The 27,813-nt window shown below is 39.3% G+C and overlaps 1 protein-coding gene across 2 annotated transcripts; it reads right to left on the reverse strand.

Moving 5' to 3' along the window:
• Nucleotides 1–2,479: 2,479 nt before the first annotated feature.
• On the reverse strand, nt 2,480–26,521 carry SLC39A8 (solute carrier family 39 member 8). 2 transcript variants are annotated; one of them, XR_009114459.1, is made up of 9 exons: nt 26,313–26,521; nt 19,390–19,558; nt 15,208–15,377; nt 14,665–14,787; nt 13,444–13,611; nt 6,956–7,163; nt 6,264–6,448; nt 4,807–4,951; nt 3,503–3,585 (listed from the first exon to the last, which is right to left on the reverse strand). XR_009114459.1 is itself a non-coding variant. In XM_058024429.1 (8 exons), exons 1-8 carry the CDS (start codon nt 26,496–26,498, stop codon nt 3,439–3,441), a joined length of 1,356 nt encoding a protein of 451 aa, XP_057880412.1. In that variant the 5' UTR covers nt 26,499–26,521; the 3' UTR covers nt 2,480–3,438. The 2 variants fall into 2 exon arrangements, 1 of the variants encoding a protein (XP_057880412.1); XM_058024429.1 differs by lacking the exon at nt 4,807–4,951 and having other exon boundaries at nt 2,480–3,585.
• Between the last annotated feature and the right edge of the window lie 1,292 nt (nt 26,522–27,813).

Raw genomic sequence — 27,813 nt, forward strand, 5'->3', positions numbered from 1 at the left:
TTATTGTTGTATTTACTGTTAGACAAGCACTTTATTAGCTTTTACCCATGAACTGGAAAAGTGCATTTTAGTGCAGTTTATATATCCTTTAGGCCAATGCCATCAAAGCCATTTTGTATTCTCTAGCTAACTAAATCTGCTTGACTCATATAATCTTGTTTCATGTTTCTTCTAATTAGATTGTTTTTTTCACTCTTCAGCACTAGAGGAATGCCTGCTGCACATCATCTTCTCAAGAACCAGCCCAGCCAGAGACAACTGCTGCTGTTTCTCCAAGTGACTAAGGCTAGCTGGATACAGTTGGACTCGAGGATCTTAAAGGTCTCTTCCAACCTAGAATTTCTGTGATTCTGTGATAAATACATTTTCTTCTTCTCTTTGATTGTCTATATCACTACTGTTCTACATAAGAAAATATCTGGTATAATAGCTAATAAATGCTTTTATTGAACAGGATTACTACTTATTAACTTTTTCATCTTAATAACTCAGGGATTTCCAAGAAAAACTCCACAAAACACCACGAGGCTAATTTTGGCAACTTTATGGGTCTGATTGTGATTTAAAGGACCAAAGAAAGCCAGAAAGCCAGTAGGAAATGAACAACTATCCATGGAGGTGGTCAAGGGAGAATGTTTACAGTTTTTGTCCTCAGACTCAGGAACTATTATTTCTCTAAAGGAAATCAAATTTGAATCCTATGAATCCTTTACAGTGCTTTCACCCAGAGCAGCTGTATTATGGAGAATTGCATTACTGCATAAATTCAAGCTACATCTTCCTTGCAGTTCACTTCCTGTGACATTCTGTATCTCCTATTTGTACTTCAATCCTTACTGTAGAACTTAAATTTTTAAATGGAAGAAGATGCAGGAACTGTGGAGGGTATTTAAATTAGAACAAAGCATTATGATCATAATATAAACCACAACACATGTAATTACATTATCTTCTTCAAAAGTACTGTAATAAGGTGGAAAAAAAAAAAGGAAACCATATATTGGGTACAAAACAAGTATAGTATGGATTAAACCCCCAAAACAGAATGCAACCTTGCCTTTGACAGGTACATTACATCTACTGCCGGTAGATTTATGGGTTTCTCTCTAGTCTTCATTCCAGCAACATCTGTCAGCTTGACACACCTGTATATTTTGAGTTGAACTGCAAAATAAGGAGATGAGTCTCTTCTCAGATTGTAGAGAGATAACTTGTGCACCAAGTGTAAGAGCTGTTAAGGTACCTACAGCATTCCTGCAAAGGATGGGGTGATACAGTAAAATAAAAGTCAAGAACTACAATAGGCATTTGGTATGTATGCATATATGAAATTATTTGCTGGCACCTACCAATCCATAGAGTAACAGCCTGCAGAAGGAAATCCAAGCCAGTGTCCTGCTCTGCAAATCCTGGAAAGCATTGGGAGTCCTAGAATTGGAATAGATGTGTTTTATATGTACTGGACGAGGATCATAGTAAAAATGTACAGACAAACAGGTCCATACAGAAATCAAAAAGCTTTCTTATGTGCTGAATATCCCACTAGCAGAAAAGGCAATCTGGTTTGTGACTAAAGCATTATGCTCAAAATCAGACTTTGCTCCATCTCTAGTCTGCTCTGTGATCTAAAAGTAGGTTATTCCAATCATTTGCTTGTCTCAGTTTTTCCTCCTTAGGGAATAAGCAAAAATCAAGTCTCCTTTGCAAATATTTGGATATAAAGGTGAAAAGTACAATTCAGGCATATTGTTTAAATAATCTGATGAACTAGGAATGGTCACATTATTTTAGGAAGTCTATGAACATTCATAGTTACTATAACACATCATTGTCACACACAAGAAATGTCATTTGTCATTTACAAACAGCTTATATCCAAGAAATCAACAAAGAAAGAATTAAAGGAAAGACACGGTGGACTCTTCTTCACAAAAACTTAGCACAAAATCAATAATGAATGTTTTTTCCATACAGCAAGTATCATTGGCTACTATATTTACATTTTAATACTTACAAGATATTTTAAAGTAAAGTATTACTTACAACTCCTGTGCAGTTTGCCTTAAAGCTTTTATCAACCAGACACTTAGAGAAGTTATTTTTTCCTAAGGCAATTACAGATGAGATTCTAATAAAGTACTAAAGTAAATACTTTGCCTGGTAGAAAAAAAGTATGCTAATAAAGGATTAAAAATAAAATAGTTGTACCTTTCTACAGCAAGGAAATACATCAAAAACAGTATGTCCTTTGAAGCTGTAAAACTTGCTTAAAAATCAATGAAAAAAGTAACTTACTGGAGAATAACAACAATTCCTTCAAAGCAAAGTGGTGATTGAAATGAAATGTATTTTTAAATGAATTTCCTTCTGCTCATCTTACAACAGATTAGTAATGAGTAGATGAATTGTTTATTTCAGAAGAACGCATATATATATGTATATATGTAAGCATGATTTTAGAAAATCCACACGCAACAGATTGTGGTAAGAATTTGTATATTTTATTATCATTTCATTCCATCCAACTGCACACAAAGAAATCATTCAAATTATGAAGAAAGCATACTGGAATGTTGATTTTAGCAGGTTTTTTTCCTAAATTCTCCTTTGTAAGACTAAAGAACTGATTTTAAAGGGGTTATATGGGAAACTTAAGTATAAAAATTTATTATTTTCATAGAATACACAAAACTTGAACATTTTTAAAGTACTCAATGTTTCTAAAATATTATGGAGTTGATAAACAGTCATAAATTTAACACATGTTCCCTCTAATTAAAAAAAAAAAGTGGTTCTCAAAATAAATCAACAATTCCCTAGTGCATTTATAAAGAGAAAAGATCAAAAGCAGGAACTGGTATCTCTCCTTCCAGTGTTAATTAGTAATTAAAAATCTTAGCTTCATTAGTACCTACTCTGAAATGGTTTGATTTTTTTTTTCTTTTTTTTTGGTGGGGAATGAAGATGTTACACAGACAAATCCTGCAACAAAAGTCATAAAAATTAACCAGTTTTGAAACTGCTTGCCTTCATCACAGTTAAAAAACTATATGAAACTGTATTATTTTCTTTTAAATATATATCTTCCTTGTAGACCTCAGCTTTCAGTTGGTCTGGAGTTGCATGTAGCAGCATGTATTGCATAATTCTACTGGCCAAGTAACACCCTTCCTCTATGACAGTTCAGATATGTCTGATAATTTTAAGTAGAAATAAAAATATTAGCATAATTTTTTTGGCATCACACAGAAGCTGACAGCTCCTACTATTTGGTTCAACTGCAAGTCCTAAAGAAGAATTTCCTGTATTTGGGGCAAGAGGGACAGGATGGGCCTTGCCACTGTTTCAAAACCAAGTAGATGAAATGAATGTCCCTGTATGGATTTCAAGTGTCTTCCATTTGCAATTTGCTTGATGTCTCCACTCCTGATACCGTCCTCACAGCTCGATATTTTCTGCATACAAGGTGATCAGCAGGATAGCAGTAAACCCGGTGAGCAAACCAGCATTCTGAATGAGGAAGAACGTCAGATCCGTCTTTCGTCCCGTCACTTTCTCCCGCAGCATATCGTTCATCTCTGGGAACTGAAAAAATAGGATATTTTTAGCTAAGTATTGCCATCTCGTGGTAGCATGCTTAATTTAAGGCATTAAGAGGTGAACCACATTGCTACTTTAGACTGAATATTAGAACTGACAGGGGGTGAAGGCAGTCACAGGAAAACATCACCCTCATTACCCTGAAAAACCACTCCACCAAGGATGGTAAGATGAAACGGTGTTTTGTTCCTCTCTAGTGTGGCTTCATCTGGCTGTGTCTCATGCAAATTTTCCCTTTTTGATTCTAGCAGCCTCCTAGGTTCCAATTGCTGGTCTCCATGTGTTGCTAAGAGCAGCTGCCCTTGTATTGCTAAATGTTTTGTTTCTTCCTTCACTGCTATAAAGAGAAATCCTTGTTTGGGAAACAGAAGATTAGGATCCTTCTGCTTCATCTAAAGGAAAATGAAGTGAAGATGAAAACACAGGCAACCCCTCAGAAATCGGAAACCTTTCACATGTGGAAGGTCTGATGGGCTTGCCAGGTCAAGCAAGGAAGAAGAGGAAGACTACTGGTGTGAAACTGGTGGTAACAGATGCAATAAGACATTACAGTGCCATGAAGGGATTCTTCATTCCATAATATACTTCTTAATGCTTAACACAAGAGCAAAGGGTGACTGATCCGCTGCTAACTGCAGAAACAAAGATACTGCCTCTGGAGCCAGTGGAGGTGTTGGCAGAAGAGCGCCGCAATGAAGTTCCCTGCATGGGATTACTCAGGATATGTGTTAGCTGCAGGTAAAGTCAGCTACAGTGGCTTTGAGAAATAAGCCTAAAGTATTGTCCTGTTCTGCTGAGAATAGTATAACCAGAATACAATGAAGAGAGTTTATTTCAGCCCTAGTCAGGAAGCCTTCAGGCTGGGTAACTTCAAAACTGTATCTTTATTTGATGTCACAATACAAAAACAGCCATTGTAGGTACTGCAATTCTTGAAGAACAGACTAAGGTTAGTGGGAAGAGCCCAAAGTTTCCCAGAAATGGCTCCAGAGCTGCGTCACACTCTTGCACAACAGGGCAAAACCAGACTAACTTCATGCCATACAGCAAGGCTCATTTGTGCACACACCTCAGCATACATTCCCACCTGCCCACAGCCTCCCCACTCAGAGATCCTATTGGCAGAGGTTGGACTATGCCAATACTGGCAGAAAAAAGAACAGCAAAAAGAAAAGGAGGAAGGCATGACATTCCAGTTAATCCTACCTGCTTCTGGACAAGCAAACCAGAAGGGTGTGAAAATCGTAAGAAAGTAGAAAGCCAGATCTCTGTACAGAGCACTTCAATACCCTATTTCAGACTTTTCAGGGGGAAGAAAAATTCAGATAGGTAACTGATACAATCCAAAAACCTATAAAAAGAAAGAGAGGAGGGTACAGGAGAGAGACAGAAAGAGAGGAACAGAAAGAACAGAACAACAGATACAAAGAAAAGAATGTTACCTACTTTGATGGATTTAATGACAAACTTGAATCACTATAAATTTATGCCACAAATTTTACACATCAGAGTTCAGTGCATTACTATTCATGATATGAGTGAAGCTAAACAAAAAGCATTAGCAATTAAGGTACTGCAAGCTTATGAAATAAACTACTTACATTGTTTATAACTCTAACAACATATTAAATCCTATACTATTACCTAAACTATAACAGTATTTAATGAAATAGTCACTATAAATATATGACAGTTCCTAAATGCACATGGAACCAAACTGGGGTCTCAAATCTTTTCAGATTTGGGCCTCACCCTTCCAGTTCTGCACTCAAATGGATTCTCACGTGGCAGATGTAAACACCTTTGCATCTGTTGCATCTGTTCTTACAACACTGACTTAAACATAATAAAACTTAAAACTCTTGAAAGATCTCTCTCATTTTGAGACAAAACATCATTGTAAGAGGAAATTATGGAATATTGCTAAGTGCCTGTGAATCCAATGTCTAAATATGATCTGGATTTTAGCACAATTTCTTTTCCTTAAATCTTCTAGCACACTCTGAAAAATAAATGGTAGACAGACTATTTGAATAGAGCTCAGCAAAATTTTTTGTCTGAACCAGGAAAATGAGGCTGGCACTCTTTAGTTTAAATCAGGACAGAATTTAAATCAAGTTTTTCATTATCACTGTGGTTACACAACACCTTTCATTCAACTCAAAACTTAATATTTAACTTTATTCTGTTTACTTTTCTTGCTTTTCCTTCACAACATGGTTTAAATAGATAAACAAACCTTTTAAAAGAATGAGGTGAAATAATGTGACTCTTTAAAATGCTGAAACAAAGTCTTTATACCCTTTTCACTCTGATTAAATCAGGCCAAATTCATGAAAGGCTTGTCTCTGTCTAAAACCCCTTTTCAATAATCATATGATGAAGTGAAAGGCTTTAGTGTTTCATGAATAAACATAACTTGTTATGGATAGGTGAGGCGTTATGAAGCCTTACCTATCAGTAACAATAATTATCTATGCACCTCCATTAAGGGTTTAAGTGATTTTATTCTATTATTATTATTATTATTATTATTATTATTATTATTATTATTAGTCACTGGCATGAGAAGGAGAAAATACTGAATTCTGCTGGGGAGACTTAGTGGATTACATGTTTTTTTTGCAGAGAAATAAATAACTGAAAATGAAATTATATCTTACCATATCTGCCAGAGAGATGTACAGGAACATTCCACCAGCTATAGCAAAGATGATGTTAGGAGCAAAGTTGTTTCCTACTAATATTCCAAAGGCCAACCCAATGTAACAAGAACATGCAGATAGGAAATTGAAAAACAGAGCCTGCCGAGTACTCATTCCTGCATTAAGCAAGATGACAAAATCCCCTAAAAGAATAAAAAAAGAGAAAATCATATTCAGAAAATGACATTGTGGTTATTCTGATGTCAAAAGAAGTCTGAAGACATTATTTGTATACACATTATAACCCTTGTTGTTTTTCTCCATTCAAATAGGTGATGAGGATTTCCCTTCAATACTAAGAAAATTGAAATATTCTAAATAAATAGTGATGCAAGACTGAGCTAAGAGCATAGGAACACACCACTACCTATGATGACTTTTGGGTTTTAAATTAATTAACACAACACTGTATGCACCATATATAAACAGGATAATTAGTACCTGTCCAATATATGCTCCCAGCTTCCACCCACCTGCACTTGGGAACTTCCTATGCCAGATGTGTGTTTTGGTGCTTGGTAACTTTTTGATGAATATTTTTTCTATTAATTTGTCTAAACTTTCTTTCAACCACTGCCAACTTTACACCAACACAACCACCTACAACAGGGATTTCCACAGCAAACAACATGTGCAATGAAGTTTCTTACCCAGTTCATGAGGAAACTCTTCACACAAGATGGCTATGGAGGTACTGAGCCCCTGAAGCAGAGACAAAGTGAAAGAAGCCCCAATAGCCAAGCCATCTATGAAATTATGTACGGCATCACTCAGTGTCACCATCCAAGCAATGGTCCCAATCTTTGACAGTGGACGCCCCTTGAGACACTTGCATAAGCCACTTTGGGTGGCTCCTTCCTGAAAAAAAAATAGAATAAAACAATTACACAAATCACTGAATAAAGAAGTCAATGAATCACACTTCTCTCTTTAAAGGAATGCCAAGTATAAACTCAAGCACAGCTGCATATAGAGACCAAACTGCTTTGTCCAAGAAGCAAATGGCACAGCAGAAGCACCAAATGTTTTCTGTTTCAACAAGGTGATGTACAGGACTCAATCTCCCTTCTGACTGTGAAGTGTCACCTGGATGCCCCTCAGCTGAGACAGGTCACAGTGGTCTGAATGTCTCTCTGGAGTCTCTGTCAGATAAAGATGGCCCCAAGTCTCCTCTGCCACCTCTACATAAGTGTGTACAGTCAGAAGGATCTGATCTCAGTGGCTGGTAACATCTGTATTTAAAACAACTGGCACCACATCATCTTCTCAGAGACATACTCAGCTACCACAATAACAGGATTCTATCTACATGATATATATGATGTGTCTATACTGTAGAATGTGTCTACAGTATAGACATATTCAGACATTACATAAAGTTTATTTCTAGTTTTGGGCAATGGTAGTCAAGTCCAGCTACTCAAATTAATTTCTACAAAGTGAATGTTTAATAAAAACAATGGTGGCTAATTTTGACTGCACAATTAAAGGCTCAGAGCATGAAATCAACAGGCTAATATAAAACTGCAGTGCACATACCCTCCAGGGATCTCACTAATTCTCCCCAGAAGTGGAAGTAATATATACATGTGGTGCCATGAAATAATGAAAAACTTGAACACACGTAGAAGGAACTGCCATTTTAACTGCAAGCACAAACTAAGCTCCCCTAAAAATTCTTGGTCACCCATTTGATGAATTTCTATACACACAGAGAATATTTGAAAGCATTATAGTATTTCCCCCATTAAAAAAATTTGCTTATATAGCATTAACTAGTGCTTACTTACTGGAATATATCAGCAGTAATATATACGTATGTGTGCTTACAGACACACAGAGGACAGAATCACAGATTAGTTAAGGTTGCAAGAGACCACAGTGGCTCATCTGGTCCAACAACCCTCCTCAAGCACACGGCACAGGATTGCAACCAAGCAGTTCTTGGATGTCTCTAATGAGAAGGACTCCACAGCCTCTCTGAGCAATCTGTTCCAGTGCTCAGTCACCTGCACAGTAAAGAAGTTCTTCCTCATGTTCAGTGGAACTTTCTGTGCATCAGTTTCTGCCTGTTGTCTCTTGTCCTATTACTGGGCATCACTGAGCAGAGCCTGGCTGCACCCCCTTCACACCCTCCCTTCAGATACTCACAGACATTGATGGATTGCCTTCTCTGTCTCTTCTCGAGGCTGAACAGACCCAGCTCCCTCAGCCTTTCCTTCTGAGAGATGCTCCAGCCCCCTCATTGCCCTTGTGGCCTCTGCTGGACCCACTCCAGGAGCTCCATGTCCCTCCTGTGCTGAGGAGCCCAGAACTGGACACAGCACTGCAGATGTGCCTCACCAGGGCTGGGCAGAGGGGCAGGATCACATCCCTCAACCAGCTGGCAATGCTCTTCCCAATGCACCCCAGGATGCCATTGGCCTTCTTGGCCACAAGGACACCACCAGGCTCATGGACACACCAGGACACCCAGGTCTTTCTCTGCAGAGCTGCTTCCAGCAGGTCAGCCCCCAGCCTGTGCTGGTACCTGGGGTTATTCCTTCCCAGGTGCAGGATCCTGCATTTGCCTTTTGCTGGATTTCAGGACGTTCTTCTCGGCCCATCTCTCCAACCTGTTGAGGCCTTTCTGAAGGGGTATTGACCAGTCCTCACAGATTTGTGTCAGCAGTGAACTGCTCAGGAGGCAAGTTCACCGAGTACATGATGAACAGGTTAAACAATAAAGGGCTCAGTACTGAGCCCTGGGGGACGCCACCAGTGACAGGCCTCCAATGACACCCTGACCCACTGAGATCTGCCAGTTCTCAATAAACCCCATTGTTCACTCATCCATTCCACACTTCCTGAATTTGCCTGTGAGGATGTTGTGAGAGACACTGTCTAAAGCATTGTTTAAGTTAAGGCAGGCAATTTCTACTGCTCTCCCCTGAACCATACACATCTCTATTTCTTGAAGTAGAAGGATAGAGAGGACCATCTCCTTCTCCTTAGGAAAAGACCAAAGAGTATTCCAATAAATTTTCTTCAGTTATTAAAAACAACATTGCAAACTGGTTTAGTTTTGCCATATGCAAATGCTACCAGGCAAACTGATTTTTTAACTCCAAGGAAATAAAATGATCAATAAGTCCTTGCAAAATCAGGTCCACCACTTGATTTGCTCACAGGCCTCTTATCGGATTACATTCTTGTATTTAAGAGCTGCCCTGGGACAGGACAAAAGTTCAGGTCAGGAATTTCTGAGTCAGGTGCCTATTGCACTGCCTGGAACTCATAGATAATAAAGCCTTGGTTGAGTAGTGCCAAAACGACCACAAAGCAGCCCCTATTCAGTCTACAGGAAGTTCTGAAATTACACTTTTATGATGCAAAAATGAGCAATGGTATCAGAAAGTCTGGAGTTTCCCTGCTATTCCAACACATAGGGTTTAGATTTGTATTACACACTTACCTTTAGTTTTTTCCTCTCAACATTTCCTCTAACACAAGCAGAGCCAATAATTTTTTTGAGATTATTAATTTGTACTTGTACTATTTCTGTTTGAGATAGGATCACTTACAAGTAATAGATCTCTCTCTTAATCCATGAAGACAAGCTGAACATCACTTTAAGTAAGAAGTATAACAAAGCAAGCCAACCAAAATACATGAGTATAAGAAAACCCAAATACAATTAGCAAAGCTCTTCCACCAATTCATCCAACTTCCTGAGGTAAAGATCTGTTCTCTAATTTTTTTGTTCCCTGGTGATCATCCTTCAAGTAGACTACAAACTGGAGGAAGCATTGTTTTGTAGATCATCCTGATTTCTGCCTAAAGCACATCATCTTTCTTGCACATGTTTCTAGCTTCACTGAAGAAAGGGAGTTTGAACTAATGCACAAATTTTCTTTTTAAATAATTCACCCATTTTTTCCACCAAAAAGAAAATTTAAAGTAATTGCAATTAATGTAGGGTACCAGTATTGATTTACTTCTAAAAATTACTTTATTGATTCAAACTTCCAAAATGCAGATACAACTGTAGTTATATATATATATATATATGGTTATCTGGCTATCTGCCATTTATATTATTTACATTTACTGTGTTACTCTGAAGTATTGTAATTACTTCATGTAATCCATTTCAAATAATGTCTTGACAACTTCTCTAATTTATATAAAGTACAGTGAAATTGCCTTTCTGGAATTACATTCTGAAGTCTTCTGGATCATGTATCCAGCAGAAGTAGATGAACAAGTAATACTTCATGTTTTAAGATAAAGCAGGCTACTGACAAAATACCCTACAAACACAGAGGATTCCAAAGCAAAAAATTAGCAATGTCTGTCTCTTCTGGACTATTTCCATTTTGTCATGGTAGTTTAGCATACATTAAAAGTGATGCCAGCTAAGGACCTCTGTAATACCCAGCTGGACTGTCAATCAGGTTTAATTTTTATTAATTACTAGTGCAGTTCTACATCATTCTTATCTCCACAGTTTATGGTAAACCAAAGACATTCTTGGTATTTATAGTCTTCTAAACACAGGGGGCTTTTTAAAAAGTAATGGCCTCTCCTTCATTCCCAAACTTAAGAAATTATACAGAGACATTCTTATTTCATCTTACGATATCTCAGATTACTGTTTTACGATATCTCAGATCACTATTGCTATTTCCAATGCATGTCTGAGTCCCTCAGACAGGAACCGGACAGGTCCTCTGGAAGAGCCCACAGGACCAAGAAGGAATCCTGCCACCAGGCAATAAATAAAGGCACTGTAAAGTTTTGTTACACAACTCTAACCATGCGCACTCAGAACACAGATGTTTCAGCAATTTGTCTCTGAAATAACTTTCTTTCAAAGTTTCTGTTGTCAAGCCATATTTCAACGCATAGTAGATACAAACTTTGAGAAGAGCACAAAGGTTTCCAAGGTTGTACTTACTGCTGCAAGTGAAAACAGAAAGTAGGTGACTAATTAAACATTTACTCTGACAGTCAATTTCTTCTGGCATCAAAGGAGAGAATATAGGTGGATCCCCATGGCCGAAAACAGTTACCACACCTTAGCACAATCAGGCTTCAAATTCCCTCTTTAAAGCCTTCATTTTTATTTCTGACTACTCTGTATTTGCCCTCTTTAACAAGCTGTTGATTATGAGGACATATTAAAATTCTCTTGGGTCCACATTAGCTTATGCCAAACGGTTTTGCCTTAAATAGTACATTCTTGTAAAATTGAATGCATCCCTACCCTCCTGTCATTACCCTAACTGCCCTAAAGCACCTTGGCCACATTGGCCCTCCCCTGACCTGGCCCTTTGAACCTCACTGGAGGACAGGAGCAATGACGGCTTTTTTGTTGCTACACAATATCACAGAACCATTAGGTTGTATCTCTAAGGCCATCGAGTCCAACCATTACCCTAATTAACCAAGTCCACCACTAATCCATATCCCTAAGGAACACCTCTAAGCACCTTTTAAACACCTCCAGAGATGCCAATTCCACCACTTCCCCGGGCAATGGCAATCTGTTCCTGGGCTTCACAATCTTTTCCATGAAGAACATTTTCCTAATATCCAGTCTAAACCTCCCCTGGCACAACCTGAGGCTGTTTCCTCTTGTTCTGTCACTTAATATTGGAAAGAAGACACCAACCCCCAAGTGGCACAATCTCCTTTCAGACAATTGTAGAGAGTGATAAGGTCTCCCCCAAGCCCCTTTACTCCAGGCTAAACAATCCCAGCTCCCTCAGCTGCTCCTCTTAGGGCTCATGCTCCAACTCTTTCACCAGCTTTGTTGCTCTACTTTGGAGACACTCCTGCACCTCAAGGTCTTTCTTGTAGTGAGAGATTTGAAACTGAACACAGGATTCAAGGTGCAGCCTCAGCAGTGCCACCGGGGAATCATCACTTCCCCAGTCCTGCTGGCTGCACTGTTTCTGTTTCTGCAGAGAGTGGAGGCTTCTTTTACTTGTTTTATAAATCTACGAAATAAAACTTAGGGACACTCATAATACTAATTCCCTCATGGTGCCCATGTAATTTTAATAATTAAGCATGTTTCTTCTAGTTTTTAAGATGCTCAGAATCCACCACACTTTACGACATTTCTAGGGTAAGGACAAGTATAATTTTGGTGTTTTAAACCATGTGCATCAAATGCTCTGTGAGCCTGCAGTGTCAATGCAGAACTCCCAGATTTTCTCCTGGTTGTTAAGACTGCTTCTGGCTTACTCTCCTGCTTGCTCCTCTCTGTTCTCCACAACTTACTTAACTGGCTAATAAAAATACTTATTAAAAATGCTTAACTTGCAAACCAAAAATCTCTTCTGTGGAAAAAGTCTGCCTTAAGACATCTAAAATTTTTTTACTATGTTTTTTTCTTTGCTTTTTTTTTAATAAGGCACAGTACCGGTCCTCCTTGCACAATACTGCTCCTCTCTACACATGGAAAAAGACTAAAGAAGCACAAAACTTCTGCTTCCTACTTCCATATTCTTCTCAGACAGAAGGAAGTTGCCTTTGCAGTATGAAAACAAACACAAAGAAACACAGAGAACAAATCTGAAAGACAATAATACTTAAACCAGGAGGAGTGGCTTCTCTCTCAACATATCACCTCTGTGATTCCCACAGTATCCAAATACACTGTGTTACCACAAGCAGTGCTCACAATATACAGCCAGAAAGTTACTGTACTAGTTTTTCTCTATAATCATTGATTGGTAGAGCCAGGCTCTCACACTTAATAGCTTTATGTATTCAGGAACAAAATACAGATCATTTTGTATGATCAACGTTATCACAACAGTAAAACACACCACTGTTCTTTAAGCAAAACAGTAACAACAAAACTAAAATTAGCCAGATTAAATTCAAGTTCAAATCTGATTAGATACATCTCTCTGTCCAGCCCATTGCAGCACTGATATATCATAGCCCTTTCTGTTGGATACAAATTGAGTGTGTCATTCAGCTTTTTCAATCTTGCCCCAAAGCTTGCCCTTGTATTTTTTTCCATATTATAGGCTTGACAAAACTTGACAAAAGTAAAAAAAAAAATCTTATTAACTCTTCCCTTAGACATGCTTATATAATTGGCAGGGAAAAAATAAATAAATAGACACAATTTTCATACCTGTGCTGAGATCACACTGATGCTGTCAAAACCAAGATTTCCATTGCTCTCTATGACAGCTGAATTTGCATAACATGTGCCCCCATTGCTAGATGATGGTGGTTTGGGTGAGTTAGGCTTATCCTGAGAATGATTCTCTTCTCCATTTTCAAAGTAGTTGTGGCCAGTCTAGGTGAAAAATAAACAAGTAGGTAGCTAATTAAAACAAAAGTAAAATAGCAATGTAAGAAAACAAAGACAAAAAGGAAAAGGTGGGAGATCAGGGGATATTCATGCTGTCTTGCTTTCCACACCAAGTGTTTGCTGAAATGTGCAGCAGTGAACATTTAATTTTTTTAATTAACTCCAAACATATCTAAGTTCCTAACTTATCTCTTACTGTTAGCTAATCAGACAACATGGGAGACTCCTCATTTCTATTCCTTTATGTAGAACCTCCCAAGCCAACCTGACCAAAAGTGATCACCTTTTGCTGGTTATTCATGGTTGCTTGTCAAATAGAGCTCATTAGCCTTTGTCTGTTTACATAATTAAAGAAAAACAAATTCATTTTTTCTATTTCTAGCTATTGCAAACAAGGGACAGTTGATCATCATAATTTTCAGTATCAGCAACACTTTTCAGCACCAGCACCACTCAAGTCAGCACACAGAAGACAAGTACTGTGACACAGGGGTAGAAAGCAGAGCCCTGGGCAAGAGGAGACAACTGCACTGCTCACTGAGCCGGTCTGTGTACCAGGGCTTGGGGAAACACAGAGCTGAGGTTACTGAACACCAGAGTCAGGCCCTATCAGTGCAGATGCACTTTGCAGATGACCAAGAAGGTGTATTTGTCACACTGATTTCCCCTGCCCAAGGAGGAGATCCATGGGCAGACTTCATTCTCTCCACCTCTTATATATTTCCATGTTTTTCTGATGCATTCAGCTACCACAGCACCAACCTGGCTGCGGAGAGCAACTGGAGTATATACCAAAGAGAGCAGACCACACTCACATCTGGATTCCATTCCCAGAGCTGCCTGTAACTCCCTCAAAAAAGTGAGATTTCTTGCCCTATTCATATGGGTTTTAAACAGATATATCAGAACACACATTAAGGCTGAATTCCTCAGATAAAATAGGAAAAAACCCACATTTTCTCCATCTAGCAAGTATCTCACAAAGTATGACAGGTACTTTAAGGCAAGGCTCATTCACTTAGTGATAGGTTTCATTACCTTGTTATAGAGCTTTAGTATCACTTTAAGAATTCTTTCCACAAAGAAGAGAATGTAGAATCCACCAAACACAGCAACAGCTTTCTCAACATAGTTATCTACTTTTGGGTCAAACCCAAATGCCTAATAGGGAATAAAAAAGCAACGCAAATTAGTCTGTAATCTTAGTCTTTTTCCAGAAAAACAAACAAACATCACACTACACAGATACCCCTCTATTACAAAAACTGTCTCTACACCAACCATCGGTTTCCATGAGCAGAAATTTTAAAAGATTCTGATATCATTACATTTTTTAAATTTGGACAATATGTTAACAGTGTAGCCTATTAAAGTTCACTACAAGTTTATCCAGTGTATTTCTCTTTTTGTTTAGAGGCAGAATAGCCCTTGGTCCTTCCCAATGAACAACAAGACATAGATCTTTAGAAACTAGTATGCAAACCTGTAATGATTTGTATCATTATATTATCAAATAATATAATAATATATAATAATTATATATATCATTATTATTATCAAATAATTATTCCCCTTGCTTACCTCTGGAATGAGCTGGAAAATTGCATTAGAAAAGAGAGTACCAATGGCCAAGCCCACAAAGTAAGTTAAAACCTTGGGAAAATATGACTTCTTTAAGAAAGGAGTTAAAATCAATCCCAGAAGTGATGCCAAGTTAATGATAGACACAGCCAGGAGCCCAAATCCCCAAACTGTGGATAAAAAAAGAGAAATACAAAATATTTTAGTATAACACCCACTTCAGTCTGCTTGTGATTTCTCTAATTGCTAAATTGGCACAGAACTAGTAAAAGAGTCATTCCTTAGTTGAAATTAAAACTCACAAATATGAAATTCTTAAAATGCATAGGTAGTTAAGATGCATACCTGCAGATAGGAAATATCTGAAAACATTTTCTGGGACAACCATATTAAAAATGGAAACCATGCTAGTAGAATATATGGGCTGGCCTAACTGCTGGTACTGTAAATGAGGTCTCTCTACAGTCAATGAAGAATAAAAGTTAAGGTTTAGTCCAATAGTTGAAGCAGCTATAGCACAGAGAAAAGACAAAACTTCTTACTAGTCCCTGAGTCAGATCCAATTGACATTTACTTCTAAGAAACTCCATGACAACTCCAGTTGTCTTGGCTGTACTAGATATAAAAATCCTTCCTGATAAAGGATGACTCCTTCAAATCACCCTGAGGTGATATCTCAGTTCATAACCCTCCTCCCTCCTCCTGTCATTCAAAGAAATTTTGCTGGCTGAAAATGCTGCCCATCACTGTTTTTCAACAGGTGAGGTGAGAGATATCTGATAGTTCAGATAATTATAACAGAGAAATGAAAGTACATTAAAAAAGAGGTTCTATGTTTAAAAACAAGCATATGTGATTTAGGTATGCAATGGCAAAAACCTTTCCTAAGAATCAGTAAATGCAGCAGGGTTCAGCATAATTTTGTTTCCCTCAACATAAGCATAATCTCAGATATTTAGTGTTCAGGCACCAGGACTTGCATAAATCCACACCATAATTATTCTGGAGCCTGAATTATAGGTTGGAGAGGTGTGGTGGGGTTGTTGCTGCTCGTAGGCACTCACAAAGTTGTGCCTCTATAAGGAACTTTTTTTCCCTAGTGACATCTCAAACCCCTATGAGCAAAGAGAAAAACTTTAAAAGTTGTGCTGAAGAGGTCTACAAGGTTGGCCCAAGTAATGCCACAGAATTACAAAGTAATCCAAACAGACATAGAGTTTGTCTTTAAAAATTAACCACAAAAAATAATCAATGCCAACACAATGTTGCGTAGATGAGAACAGTTTCATATAATCCAGAAATTTGCATCATTACAAACTTGTATGTATGTAGGAAAGTCACCACAAATTCCTCTCTGCATAGCAGAAACCAACAGATCAGACTATGGTCTGATATTATTTCCTGGAACACAACTGGCAAACACTAAGCTAAATTCCTCACCTGCAACTGGGATGCTCTACTCCGTACAGTGTCACAATGCTTTTATAAAATGAATTTCAGATCATGTCAAGAACAGAAAGCATTACAAACATTCAAAGCATTTGCAGATGTATCAATGCCAATTACAACATTCATTTGCCAATTTTAAGAGAGCCACACAGAGAGAGGAAAAAACAACTAGATATGGGTAGATTCATAAGCTACATAGATTAATTTTTATTAAACTAATTTACAATTAAGATTGTAACTATATTTTTGAAATCAAATTTATAATAAATGGGTTTCCAGTGTTATCATGAGTCAGAAAACACTGTATAATTTTGGGATTAATACAGATGTACAAGAGTATTTTAGTTTTGTGCATGCACATCTACCCATATTGTGTACAAAAATGTACATTTTTAACTGAGCTGAAGAAATTCCAAGACAACCACTGTTGGCAAAGTTCTTGCATTAAGGACTGTATTTCACAATATTATGTGCCTTAAAATGGTTTTATTCACTAGGACTCCATCCACACTAGTCTTTTCATGAGTCCACACATCTCAGAAAGCTGGGTAGTCTGACTTTATGTACCAGAGCAGGGCACTCAGATGCAGTGCTAATTCTTTCCCTGAGATGGATGGCTCAGCCAGTTTTTGCTAACTGCTATTATTCTTTCTGTCTTTAAACTGTAGCTCCAATAAAGAGACAACCAAGATACCCAAAGGCACAAGAAATCCAAAAAATAAAACTGCAGGAGTGCAAGTACGATCCCCTCCTTAGAACACTGCTGCCCAGCACTGTTCCTTGGAAGAACAGGCAGCTCAGGCTCTTCATTAACCTTGTCTGGGGATGAAGAGGAAGTAAGTGCATGAATACCTTTCTGAAGAAGTCAGGCAGAGGACACAGAGGGTGTTTGTCTTGGACATGAGGAATGCCACTGGGCAGTTTCAGCTTTTTGATACTTCTCTATACACCTCCCTATTATCTTTCAAAGAAGCAAGCAAGGGGAGGAGCTGAGTGTGCCCAAAGATCAGATAGTTTTACAAATCCTAGGACAAAAGACATTAAAATCTGTTGCCTTCCAACTTCTACTCTGCTTTGACATCACTTATTTTTTATTCAGAGTAGCTGCTCCTAAAGCTCATTGGACTGGTTTCTTCTGCATGTCTTGTCCATTAGTATTTTGGAATACTCTTTATTATCAAGAGAGTGGTGGTCCCTGGGGGGAAAATTCACATAGGCACAGCTGGAAGCGGGCATGAAGGATTTTGTTCCATGGGCAGTAGTTGAAATCATCTGGGCTCAATGCTACTGACAGATTCACTTTGTGATGGGGTGGGGGTGTATAAATCAACAGCTGCATTGGGCACTGGGCCTTTCTAGGAATCTCTGTTCAAACAGGGACCACCATGTGTCACAGTGGTTTAAAATGCCCTAACCATGGGCCTGCAGATTTCTTGTGCTGCAGCCAAGGGAGGGGCAGGGAGAAGGCTGCCTTGCTTATCTGGCTATTGGACATTGCTTCTGAGTTGGCCAGATAAAAGAAAAGCAAGAGGGATGGTTTAAGTAGCTTAGGAGGTTAACTGTAGGTCAAGGATTCCATGTTCAACCTATTTAACCAGCACCCCCTCCCAAACAAAAAGAAAAAGAGGAAAGAGAACAGATCCTACTCTCCAATACAGATCTAATGGTCTTCTTGGTAATACGTGTCTGCATATGATACAAGCAATCTAGAGCAGTCATGCTAAACTGGTGCCATGGTTTCAGTGATTGCTCAATCAGAATTCCAATCTTTCATTGACACAACAAAGCACAGCTATGTTTTATAATCACCTATATTAATCAGAATGTTATTAATACTAGTACTTCAAAAGTTACAAAAAGCACTTCTGTATCTCTTCTTATGAATAATGACATTAGGCACTATTAATCCAACATCCTTACTTTTAACATTAATTCCGTTGATTCCCTTGGAACAGTAAGTTCATTTGGAATACTGACTCGAATTATATCTGATCCTTTTAAGTGCAATAAGTGATTTCTTTAATCAGATAAATATTCCCTGTCCAATGCTTTTTACTGCACTGTACAGTTCTGTGCACAATAAATACAGAAATAAGAGTGAGAAAAAGAGGAAGGGAGAAGATTAGGGCTACTTAACCATGTAACAATCTTCCTCCTGAGGGGTCATCACAGAAGATGACATGAAAGCAGGAGTCAGAATTTGGAAAGAATATGAGTATTTTCCCTCAGTAAACCAGTCACTGGCTTACCTGACAGTCCCCCTGCAAATAACTCCACTCAAATGTAGCACAAGTAATTCTAATTCTACCTGTCTCCATACAGGCAGATTCCACCAAGTTCAATTTCCCATTGCAAACCACCTGCACAAACTTCCCTTCTGTACACTCATCTTTTCTTCTATTAACCAGCTATAAGCACAAGTCCTTATGTTTCAAGGCACAAACCCTGATCCAAACAAAACAAGTCAGAAAGACTCTTCCTTATGTGAGCAAAATATTCCATAACTTTCTAGTCAGTTCTTTCACCTTTCTTACAGCATTTTAAATAGATCACTGTCAACAGATACCAATTTTGTTTGGATAGTCTACTGACCTAAACCAGCAGTTTATGTTCCCACTTTGGAACCATATCTTCCCAAACAAGACACTCCTGTTATTTATAGATAAATGCTTACTGTTCCTCTAAGAAAACCCCATTCCAGTCCCAGCATTAATGCAAGTAATAGTAACCAACCTTGCAAAGAATGTGGTTTAGATGTGTCCACAAAGCTTTCCTGATGGTCACATGGGTGAAAAATTAGCTGTTGCAAAACTGCAGGACATATTGTAGAGAAGCTGGAATTTGATATGTAACTGTTGTTCGGTATCCCATGCAAAGAAAAGATTTCTTCACTAGTCAAGCACTGAAATTAAAAGGGATTTTGACAACTTAACACATTAATACAAACCATAAAAAAAAGACATACAGTGAGAAATCCAAGAATTACAACATGGAAGTACTGTAATGCATTTTCAGGAAAGTCTACACAATGTACATTGTGCATGAAAATACTGTGATTGCTTGATGTGAAGCAGAAATGATTCAAAGTACTTTAAGTTAGATAAATCACAAATCAATAAACCCCTTATTTAGGAGACAACTGGAGATCTCTGCTCTGAGAACTCAGACAGTTAAACCTCATAATATTTGGAAAAAAAGCTTCAAAGTACTTAAAAGCCAATGTAATTACAAAACAATTAAATTTAAGAGCAGACTAGATACAGTTAAAATCTCAGTAACAGAGTATGCCAGAAAAGGACTGGTAATTCAGTGACAGTAAGTGACCACTTGTACTTTACAACAACACTTATCTCCCCAAATTAACTCCTTAAAAATGGTCTAAAGCCAAACATTTTTCATTCCTCTTACAGCAGTAACTCTTGAGGGCAAACATTGTCTTGTAAAACCACGAGATAAACTCCTGCTTGGGATCTTCACTTTGCCTTTAGCAGAGGACATAACAGTGTCTAATAGGTCAACAATAAATGTACTCGGCAGTGCTAAACCAGGCCAGGGGCAAGGCAAGGCTGGTTCCTCCGTTTGTCATTTTCAACCAAAAAGATAAAATACAAACCACAAAGTATCATAAAAGATACATCTACAGAAAAAAATTGGTTTTATGTGAAATGTTCCAAACTGCTGAAATCTTTCATCTAACGCTTTCTGTTCATTTACATTCTTTACTTCCTACAATGATAAGGGAAAGCATTCTTTTTCTGGGTGTAAACAATAGTTTTGTTACTGCTGCACAACAAACACATAACAGGGTTGTCCCAAGACCAAAGAAATCAAATGTTTTCTTCTATTTGAGACATGAATTCCAGCATAACTCTCCCTGTAGCAAATCTCAGTATGACTGCAAGCAGAGAGCACTGGAAGCCTTAGCAAAATAAACACAAATGGTCACTCCCTGCTCTTCTCAGTTTTTGCAACCTTCAGATTACACAGCACGTCTCCAATAATCCAACATTATTATTTATAAGGCAATTAACTCCTAGAGATAAGCCAGAGAGATTGCAAGTCATTTATTTCATCAGAACTGCTTCCGCTCCTGTTAATAAATATTTTTGTCACTTTTGTCCAAAAGGTGAAAGGCATGCACTCATCACCAGAATGTGACTCTCTTTGATTTGCTTGGATGAAGAGAACATGCAGGCCAATTCAAATGATTTCAGCTGAATTACATCCAGGATATTTCTGTCCTTCCTCTTTAACTCTGCCAGTCTAGCAGAGTACTCAGGCACATGCTTCAACTTAAACCTAAGTGCAAATTTTGTTAAGGCCATGAGACCCTAAAGACTCAAATATACAGAAGCAAAGTGCATATAATTTCATCTTTCAATGTCAATGCTAATGTCAAAGAAATATCACACAAAAAATAAATACAGCTTATAAAAGAAGATGGATTTTTGCTTTAAAATCTGTTGCTCCTTTTAAGCTACATGAAAGTGAATAAAGCAAATAAAGAAATCATCACTGAAGATACAGTCTTTAACAGCCAATGCACAAACCACTGGAGCTTTCTAAACTGGCTATGTGTCTAATCATTTTACTGATAACTCTGCATTTTGGAATAATACAAAATATATGGCTAATATGCCCACAGCAAAACAAAGGGAGGATAGTTGTGGTCTATAGAATAGTTCCTGTACGGTGCTTATTTAACAGCTCACGGAGCCATTTCTGGACATCTGTGGTTAGAAAACTGAGCCAGTAAGAGCTGAGAATTTGCACCATAACTATCTCTGAAAGAAATCACCTTTAACTATGTCATTCCTAAGATACAGAATAGACTATTAGCATTTTAAAATACCAATACATTGGTATTAACATTAATTCACAAAAATCCAAGCGTTGTTGTGGGTAGGAAAACAGATAATGGCGAGAAACTAAATGAGACACAGCATAAATTAATGCATCTGACAATTGAAACCTTGCCTACACACAAACATGGAGGTGAGAAATACCATCATAGAAGAGCTCTTCCATGTGAAATTGAGAAACAGCATTGTATTTAATTACTATTATTATTTTGATCAGGGACAAACCCAGAGGATAATGATTCCTATAAATGATTCATTGTTATAAGTCACCTCATACTCTCGGTAAACTCCTACATACATCCAAGAGCTAAAAAGCAAGCTTGCATGAGTTCACCAACACAATTAAAGAATTAATTAAAAGAATGAATCTTTTGGAAGCCTTGGACTGGAGCAAGGCATGTTTTGCACACTGCAAAACTCTGCATTTATCTTTTCAGGATAAGTAAACATATTACCACAGCCACATTGCTGTAAAAACATAAGATATTTACTTTGTAAGACTGATGGACCATCTCATCAGAGAGAAAATTTAGCCTCATGGACCAGGGGACTGAAAATGATGTCCTGACTCACCAAACCTGCTGTTGTGTCTGTCCCCTGCTGTGCAGCAAGACCTTATCACGGTGATAAGGTGAGAGGATTTCCTGTAATGCGACTGTCACCGAGTATTTAGTAAACAATTGCAAAAAATACATAACAAAACTGATCATCCCTGAACTGTTAAAAAGTAACTTTAAAAATGCTTTCATGAAAACTGGGGAGGAGCTTAATCATAGATTTCACACAGTTACAGAATACTGAGACTTAGAAAAAATTAATCAACTAGGTTGTTCAAACAGATGTTTACTTTTACCCTAGTAAGCCTCTCCCAAAAAATGATCAAACAATATGGGATTCCTCTAACTGGAGAAATTAACAAAAAAATGCTACAGTAGTAACTACCTTTTAAAGGCATCAGTCTCTTCTGTGATCTTCTGCTGTGTTCTTATCATTGCTCTACCTCATTTATCTGTAGCATTCCACATGTGAAGCACTAAAATACTGAGCAGCATCCTACTCTGTAATTTCTAGGTGTTGCCAGATTAAATGGCAGCCCAGCCCACCCTAGGGCTTAGCAGTGGGTCCCACAGTAGGAAAGCAAACAATAAATGCAGTGAATGCCTATTTAACAGGCTTATTTTCCCTGCCTATTTTTTTTAACTTAGTCTGAGCATGCGTAAGGCAAAATAGGTACATACAGCTCTGCCTTCCTCAACTTACTTGCAAGAAATTAAAGCATCTACTGCTGATGTGGTAACACCTTTGTGTCACTTAGGACAGCTAAAAACTGGATGATGGCCATGATCAATAAGCAGCACTCCACGAGACAGAGTCAGATGGAGCTGCTCAAATGCACTCGTGAGCTTTAGGGATTTCACACACCCTACAACATGGGCAAGGCTGGGAGCTGAGAACTGAAATTTACTGAAAGTATTGTAGAAATACTGAATACTGAAATGTACCGAAAATATTGTAGAAATAAGAGACTTAATGGGTACAATAGCTAAGCCTATTTAGCATCTCACTGGCCAGGCAACATCAGGTCATGGTGTTTGATGAAGACCCTAACTCTGTCACTCTTGTCTCCATTCTTTCAAAAGGACAAGTTGTAACTAGTGAAAAACTATCCCAAAAAATCCTCAAATCAAAGAACATACTAGCCTGGTTCTAGTCTAGCTACAAAACTTACTTGATTTTAACGCATCCTGAGATAAAAGTAATTATATCTGATTACAAATATTAATTTTAAAAATAAATTAAATTTTGTCAAAATGTTTTGTTTAAAAAATAAAATGCACTACATTAAAACACAGTACTCAGGTATGCCATCTAGACTGGCATAAATACAGATTTATGAAAGGCAAAGAAGGAAATAGGAGCATGATTTTAGTACCTACCAATTACATCAAAGCATTAAAAAAGTTGACATTAACAAGCCTTCTTTCCAATATACCCATTTACCTTTCAGGCATTTTTTGACCAAAAATTTTGAGCATGTCATTTAGTCCTTTGGCACACACGTGTATGGCTGCCATACTACAATGAATTCAGTGATAGAAGATCAAGTATGGTTTAATGGTTTTTACATCTTGCTAATAATGTAAAATACAGAGCAAATAACAAACCATCTATTAGACTGCAATTGCTAATTTAACCCCTATTAGTATGACTAAAATGTGTGGCAATTCCACAGTAAAAAGTGAAAAAAAACCAGCACTGCTCAGTATTTGTGCTTGCTCAATTACCACTTATTTGTCTGACAAGGAGTCTTAGCTTACATATTAAGAAAAGGTGATAACAGTAAAATTGAAGAGCAAAGAAAATATTAACACAAAATAAAAATAATTATAAAAGTGCATGATGAGACCAAAAGCAGAAGAAATTGGTGACAGTTAAATCCAAAATTCAAAAAGGATGCTCAAAAAATCCAGATTTTTTTCTTCTACATTAAAAAATTAGCATCTTTACAGACATCATAGGACACAAGTTACCACAAATACCTACACAAGTATGCACACAAACACTATCACCAAGAAATTAAATAATTTTTTTAATTGTCCCTTTTCTTTTCAAGTCAACCTGGTATCAAAAGAAAACAGAAATCAATCAAGCAAGCAAGCAATCAATCTTCTTTTGGCTTACACACCCAGACTCTCAATCTTTAAGAAAATGGATGAGCTTCTTGTGGATCTTTTCATGAGATTAACAGGCTTACCAAGACAGTTGTGAATGAGACATTAAAACTAAACACTAATACTGGGATAAAATTACAGAGACTGCTCCTTCCTGCCAAGTGCTGTATCACCTGTCCCTTACAAACCAGCTCTCCACCAAAAATTCCTTTAGGCTTGGGATGAGGGACTCTCTGAAGAGCAGGGGCATGTTATCTTGATTCGAAGAAAAGCCTGGGAGTCATCCCACTAGGTCTGGACACAGAAGTTAAGAACTGGAAGCCTAAGATAAACCTTCTGCCCTCCTACAGTCGGGCACTTATGCAGCCTGAATGGATTCAGATGCCTCGAGGAAGACCAGGATCACTCTCCATTTCCTCTGTTGAGAATCAGTAGAGCTTAGGCCTCTGATGCCTTCCAACACCCAAACTTGTATTAGGCCACTTCATGTCTTCTGTCATAACCAGCAGATCCTGAATTATCAACTTGTAAGCACAAAGACTCATGGTGTCTAAAAACAGGATTTAAGTGGTGGGAGTCTGCATTTGCATATGCCACCTGCCCAAAGTCATGGACATACCTGACATCCATGAGGGATCAAAATGCATTTGCTTTATGGCTCAAGCTGATGGAGCAGCCATAAGGCTGATTTTAAGAAAGAATGCAAGGAACTCAGCAAAAAAGTGGTTTTTATTCCAAAAATCATTTCACTATGATACCCTAGATATAATTCAACATGAACATAATTAGGACATGCCTGTAAAAAGAATTGTTTCAGTTAAACTTCAAGTTACTTATGAGGGACATGCATTCATAGCAATAAGAAAGAGCATTACTTTTTTTTCCCTTCTGTAGCCTGTGTACGAGAGCTACGTGCTTTTGCAGACCGAAAACCTGAAGGACTGAAGAATCTACTCATTTCTATGGACTTTTAAAGAAAGCTGCTTTTCATAGCCATACTCAACACTGCTAACTTGTACTTAGCATGTGTGGCTGAGAATGTTTATATTTGTAACACACTGAGTTGGAACAGTGACCAGGTTGTGAGATTTGAAAGCAGCGACTCCTGCGAACATTGCTATGCTTATACTGAATACTACATTGACTTCAGGGCAATTAAGTCCCAATTAAACCTTTCTAAAACAAAGAGAGCTTATTCGAGGTTTGTCTCCTTCACAGAAAAAGCAGAAGAGCTTTTAACTCCACGTTAAAAAACAATTCTCAAGGTCTCTAGAGCCATCCCTCATCTGTTTCTTAAGGAATGGAATCAAACCAGAGAAAACAGTCATTTGGCTTTCCTTTCATTTTTGTGACTTTGTGCCTCTGATTTCTGAGCATATGGAAAACTCAAAAATTCCTTTCAAGGAAACAAATTCAGTCCAGGATGGTCCAGGTAAGTGAAATTACACAGATTTTAAAGTACCAGACAGATCTGAGTTTCTGATGGTGACATTAAACAGAGCACAAATATTTTAAAGAGAAGTAATATTCCAGTGATATCCAGACAGTAAATTAAATATCTGTTTAAAAAGCTTTTGGTAGATTAATCGACAGGTACACTTGGCACTCAACTTAGATAAAAGATGCGAAAATGTCTGAAAAAGTTTCTTTACACAAGCAGACCTGTTTGTATAATCGAGTTTTTGCTGCCTCATGACAACCGTATTTCAACAGCTCCTGAAGATTTGCTTATTCAGCTCTCGGAGGGAAACACTAGCTGTTCTCACACACTCCGTGCTGTTGGACAGATGCTATTTAACCGCGAAAAGAGAAAGTCTGAGAGCCCAGCTACGAGGAGGGAGCGGCAGTCCCGGGGCAGCCCGGGCGGCAGCAGCTCCCTGAGGCACGGCAGCTTCTCCCGCTACCCTCGCCGGCGCGCCGGCACCTCTGCCCGCAACCGAGCCCAGAACCCAGCAGACATCTCTGCTCCTTCCCGCCTTCCCTCCCTCCTTCCCTCCCGGCTTCACCGTGAGGAAACACGAGGGCGGCGAGACTTAGACACTACGGAGCTGCCCAGCCGGCCCGGCGCGCTGGCTCCGGGACGTTTCCAGCCCGGCCGCGGCCGCGGTGGCGGTGCCGGTACCTGGTTGTGGTGCAGGTGGGCGAGCGGCAGCGCCGAGCCCAGGGAGGGCGCGGCGCCCAGGCGCTGCAGCAGCGCCGAGAGCTGCCCCGCCGACAGGCTGTGGTTGGCCCCGAAGACGCGCAGCACATCGTCGGCGAAGCTCGTCGAGCTGTCCGGCCCCGGGCCAATTCCGGGCTGCCCGTCCATCCCGGCGGGACGCGGCGACTGTGGCGGATGGCGCAGCCCCGCCGCGCCGCCCTGGCCCCTGCCCACGGGCTCGGCGGGGCGGGAGCGGGGCCCGCCCGCTCGGCCCCTCCCCGGGGGGCGTACTGGGGACGCGGGGCGGGCGGCGGCGCCGCGGAGCTCCCGGCCGGGCGCGGGGCCGTCGCTCGGTGCTCGCCGCGCCGTCGGGCCAGGCCGCTGACCGAGCGCTCGCTGAGCCCCGCCGCCCGGGGGCTGAGGGCAGCCGCGGGCCCCCCGCCACCCTGTGTCACCACAGAAGGTGGCGCGGGGCCCTCCGAGATCGGCCCACGCGCGGGCAGCTGCGGAGGATGCAAAACACCCGGTTGCCAGCGGCCTCGGCCCAGGGGCCAAGAGTCACGCAAGCAGCAGGGTCATGCCCCCCGCTGCCGTTCCCAGCCCCAGCCCCAGCTTGCCCGTCTGCCCCTCACCCAGCCGCCCTGACCCTGCACGGCAGAAGGGATAACGCAGGCCAAGGTCCAGGCCCAGGCAGGCACACAGGTGCTGGACACACCTCACCGGCACTATCTCCTGAGCCCAGGCTCCTGGACCTTGGAATGAGTCCTTCGGCTGGCAGCCAGTTAGGAAACCTGCTTCTCACAGGCCCCCTCCCTCACACAGGCTGAGACATAGATTTGTGTCTAGTCTACTTTTCTAGGTGGGATTAATGCACAAAAAAGCATGTGATTTCATGCACGCCTTTTAACAAACAGAGAAAATTGTGACTGGTCACAGGTGTATTCCTGGGGGCTGTTGCTCAAGGGGTTTAGTTAAAAATGCTAATGCTACCGGACAGCAGCCCCAGCTCAGCAAAGATATGTTCTGTTAATTTATCCTGTAACTGCATTTTACAAAATTTCTTACATATCCACAAAGTGGACAGAGACAGCCTGTTTTCAAAGAGTTTGGGTTTGTTTTTTTTTAATATTCTCCTTTAGATCACTGTAGAGCTATGCTGAATTACATGAGCTGATGCACAGTTGCAGATTCCAAATTTTCTGAAACCAGAATTTTGTACTGTGTGTGCCAAGTAGTCCAGGTAACAGCACCATGAAGGAGGCATGGTTAAAAAAGATACTTCATGAGCAGCAGAACTGATTTAGATAAATCCTTCATTAAAAACTGCCATGTCACAATGCACAAAGCATCTAGCTGGGAAAAAAAATGCCAGCAGCATTTTCCTCCCTACAACTGAGCAGGGGGGAAGAAAATCTAGAGAGCTACAATAATATTAATTCTAATACTGAAAAACATGTCACTGTTTCTGAATTTAGGCCTGAAT

Source organism: Melospiza georgiana, chromosome 5 (assembly GCF_028018845.1).
Source record: "Melospiza georgiana isolate bMelGeo1 chromosome 5, bMelGeo1.pri, whole genome shotgun sequence".
Taxonomy (NCBI): domain Eukaryota; kingdom Metazoa; phylum Chordata; class Aves; order Passeriformes; family Passerellidae; genus Melospiza; species Melospiza georgiana.